This window comes from Lactuca serriola, chromosome 8 (assembly GCF_051521515.1).
Source record: "Lactuca serriola cultivar US96UC23 chromosome 8, Lser_US96UC23_V15, whole genome shotgun sequence".
Classification (NCBI taxonomy): Eukaryota; Viridiplantae; Streptophyta; class Magnoliopsida; order Asterales; family Asteraceae; genus Lactuca; species Lactuca serriola.
Window position 1 is genome coordinate 228,792,058 of NC_136415.1, and position 4,070 is coordinate 228,796,127.

Genomic DNA, 4,070 nt, shown 5'->3' on the forward strand with positions numbered 1-4,070 from the left:
GGTGCTATTAAATTGAAATACCACGTAAGCAACCATCAAGACCATTTATTTTTCACGAATTTTAACCAACAAGTTGTGCATTTCCATAAAAGATTTGATATTGTGTTTGTTTAATCAATGATAAATAATTATTTTCAATATGCTAAAGGGTTTCAGTACTGACAGATATATGTCCATCAGTTTAAAATTAAAACTTTAAATTCTTTTAGACCAAAAAATATAAATTTAAATATATAAACTATTTAAAAAATTATATTCGATATCATAAATATTCATCATATGTCACATGGAAAAGTTTTCCCAAAGTTTAAATAAAGAGTAAATTACACGAATGGTCCCTATGGTTTGAGATAATTTATATGTTTGGTCTCTAATTTATTTTTATAACACAGAAGATTCCTATTGTTTGTTTTTGTTGCGCACTTGCTCCATGTCTTACCTAAAAAGACTATTTTGTCTTTTATTTTTTAAATTTATTTAAATAAACACATCACCGATCTCACTTTCACATCATCTTACCTTATCTTATCTATCCAACCTTGTTTAAATAAATTAAAAAAACAAGGATAAAATTGTCTTTTTAGGTAAGACATAAACCAAATGCGTAAAAAAAAAAGAAAAAACAAATTATAGGAACCTTCCATATTAAAAAAATAAGTTAGGGACCAAACCTAGAAATTACCTCAAACCATAAAGACCATTTGTATAATTTACTTAAAAAATAAAATTGAAAAAGAGAAAGTAGGGGTCTTGATTAGATGAATTATTAATTAATTTCAATTCTTATCCAAGCTCTTACCCCAACATATTCCTCGGTTTACTTTTACATGAATTCACATTTTCCCCAAACAAAACAAAAGAAAAATCAAATCTTCAATCAATCAAAAACCCCATATATAAAACGTTCTCTATCTTAAGCACCACACCAAGATAAATCACGAACCTTCCTGTTTACCCCTTTCTTGCCTACAATCGAAGGAACTCGCCCTTTATTATCTCATCTTTCTTTTCGATTATCATCAAACCCTAGTTGATTTAAGGGTTTTTCTGCTTTTGGGTAACTTGATTTTGGGTCTCAGTTGATCTTGTTTCGCTGGATGGCTTCTGGATCTTCAAAAGGGTTTGATTTTGCATCAGACGATATTCTTTGTTCATACGAAGATTACGCTAATCAAGAAGGTTCTAACGGAAATCACTCTGATTCCGCGATCGCCACTAATCCCGCTAAAGTATGCAACTCTAATTCTCTAAATCCATATCGCTTCTTGATGAATCTTGATGTTTAATTCACTTTTTAGGGTTTTTTTGATATATGGGTTTTTTCGATTTGCTTTCTTATGAACAATCTATGCTTTCTTTGATTATAATTATTGAATTTGGAAGGTATAACTTTCTAAGTAAGGATCGTATGATTTCGGTTGTTCGTTAAGTGAAATTATACTTCTTAACACTATGATTCTTGCAATATAAGTTTCGAAGTTTGATGTATAAGCTTAAACTCTTGATTATGGTAAAAATTGAAGATTATTGCTTTGTATCCATGATAGAAAATGAAAACGTTAATGGCTTAAAATCCAATTTTTTTAGCAGGAATTCCACAAAAGCAGAATGGCAAGAACATCGGTATTCCCTGGTTCTTCATACAGTCCACCTGATGATTCTGGCAACCAAGAAGTGCTTATTTCAGCTGTCGAGAGGTCAATGAAGAAACATACAGACAATCTTATGCGTTTTCTTGAGGGGCTTAGTTCACGTCTATCACAACTCGAGCTTTATTGCTACAATCTTGATAAATCAATTGGGGAAATGCGTTCTGATTTGACACGTGATCATGGTGAAGCCGATGTTAAGCTTAAGTTTCTCGAAAAACATCTTCAAGAGGTCAGTTTGAATCACATAAGTCTAGATATGACATCAAAAACAAATTGTACTATTATCTAGGTTTTATTGCCTTTGATATGACATCAAAAACAAATTGTACTATCATCTAGTGTAGTTTACTCTAGTCTAGTCAAGACAAAAAAAAAAGAACAGACCGGAACAAGTAAAGTTTTACTGTATTTGACGGAACACGTCTAGTCTCGTCTCGTCTAGTGCAGTCAGGACAAAACAAAACAGAACAGACATCAAAGACAAATTGTATTATTATCAAGTGTAGTCTGGTCTGGTCTGGTCTTGTCTAGTCAAGGACAAAATAGAACAGAACAAGTTTTACTGTATTTGATGAAACAAGTTTTATGGTATGATTATTGATACAGGTACACAGATCGGTACAAATTTTGAGAGATAAACAAGAACTTGCGGATACCCAAAAGGAACTAGCGAAACTTCAACTTGCGAACAAAGAATCATCATCGAGTCATAACTCACAACAAAATGAGGAACGATCTTCAACACCCGATACGAAAAAAACCGAAAACTCACCCGATCCACATAATCAACAATTAGCCCTAGCCCTACCCAGTCAAGTGGCCCCACCCCCACCCCCACCCCCAGCTGCACCCCAACCACAACGACCCCCACAACCAATGAGCCAACCACAACCACAAGGCTATTATCTACCTCCCGCCCCCACCCCCACCGCCCAATATATGCACCCTCAAGTACCACAACCGCAGTCACAGTATCAACCACAACCACAACAACAATCACAACTACAACCACAGTATCAACCACAACCACAACCACAACAACAGTCACAGCTACAGCCACAGTATCAACCACAACCACAATGGGCCCAGGTACAACAACCTGGGTCTGTACCTGGGTCCGGGTCTGGGTCCAGACCGTCATCACCTCAAGTCTACCCGCAGTACCACAATGCTGGCCCCATTGAACCACTCCCGCAAAGTATGCCTTACTCCGGCAGTCCTGGCGGTCCACCGCCCGGCTCTAGCCAAGCCATGACATACACATACGGTGGACCGGTCCAAACACCGGCGCAGCCACCTCAGCCACAGCAACCACCGCAGCATCTGAAGCCGGCGTTCGGAGGACCGCCAGGCGACGCGTATGCTGCCGGTGGGCCGCCGCCGCCGCCAGGCTACATGATGTACGATGGCGAACCGGGAAGGGTCCCACATCCTCAACAACAACATTCAAACCAAATTGGTCATTTCCCGCAACCCGGTTATTCTCAAAACCCGCAGCAAGTTATGCGCCCTACACAACGGTTTACACCAAATCATCCGTACAATGAAGTGGTGGAGAAGTTGGTAAGCATGGGGTACAGAGGCGACCATGTTATGAGTGTGATTCAGAGGTTGGATGAAACCGGGCAGACGGTTGATTTTAATGCGGTGCTTGACCGGTTGAACGGGCACTCCTCGGGCGGGTCGAGAGGGTGGTCCGGGTAAAAAAAAACTGGGTGGATCCGGTTTGATGATTTGTGAATTCCATGACGTGTCACTTGTGTGTGTGTTTTGGGTTTAGGGTTTAAATTATCTATTTATGGTTTTGAATAAATGTCAATGTGATTGTTGTGGTGATATGCACATATGGACAGGGGGAGATATTTTTAGTTTGTAATCTCTCTGTCGCAGTATTTATGTTTGCTATAGAGGATGTTAGTTACGTGTTTCGTGAGATGTCTCATTCTGTGACTTCTTATGTATGTAAACTTTTAAAGGTTTAAGAATAAAAAAGTGATAGTCTTGTAGTGAAAATTGTATCATATTTAATGGGGAATTAGGGCAACCCCAAAATCTTCTTTCTAGGGTGTCTGTTGTTCTTGAAGTGAAAATTGCAAAGATATCACCACATCGACATTAGATTACGACCTTGTTCTTCCATTGTGAACCTTGATTGAAGCTCAAATTTGTTGAAAAAGGTGTCATTATTCCTTCTAAAAGTTCATATGAGTGGAACGAAATGGGGATCGTCACTTATGACAAATGCCACAAAAACATTAGGCATTAATAGATATAAAAATGAATTTGAGGTAAAACCGACAAATTATGCAAATTAAGGGCTTTTTTGACAATATTGATTAATAGGAAGTAGGGTGGGTAGTGTTTGTCCTTCCTTTTGAGTAAATTGGGGGACAAAAGCTAAACAAAGAATATGCGTAT

The 4,070-nt window shown here is 38.0% G+C and overlaps 1 protein-coding gene across 2 annotated transcripts; it reads left to right on the top strand.

The window, feature by feature from the left end:
- The first annotated feature begins 860 nt into the window (after positions 1–860).
- LOC145066003 (formin-like protein (DUF1421)) lies at positions 861–3,665 on the top strand. 2 transcript variants are annotated; one of them, XM_079013142.1, is made up of 3 exons: positions 861–1,229; positions 1,588–1,881; positions 2,259–3,665. In XM_079013142.1, exons 1-3 carry the CDS (start codon positions 1,098–1,100, stop codon positions 3,354–3,356), a joined length of 1,524 nt encoding a protein of 507 aa, XP_078869268.1. In that variant the 5' UTR covers positions 861–1,097; the 3' UTR covers positions 3,357–3,665. The 2 variants fall into 2 exon arrangements, with proteins under 2 accessions (XP_078869268.1, XP_078869269.1); XM_079013143.1 differs by having other exon boundaries at positions 862–1,229; positions 1,591–1,881.
- Positions 3,666–4,070: the final 405 nt, after the last annotated feature.

Excerpts from the sequence above, each read along its gene's own strand:
- LOC145066003 (XM_079013142.1), top strand. The coding sequence starts at position 1,098 with ATGGCTTCTGGATCTTCAAAAGGGTTTGATTTTGCATCAGACGATATT. Across the intron at positions 1,230-1,587 it reads TCGCCACTAATCCCGCTAAA|CAGGAATTCCACAAAAGCAG; the intron begins GTATGCAACTCT and ends CAATTTTTTTAG. Across the intron at positions 1,882-2,258 it reads TCGAAAAACATCTTCAAGAG|GTACACAGATCGGTACAAAT; the intron begins GTCAGTTTGAAT and ends TTATTGATACAG.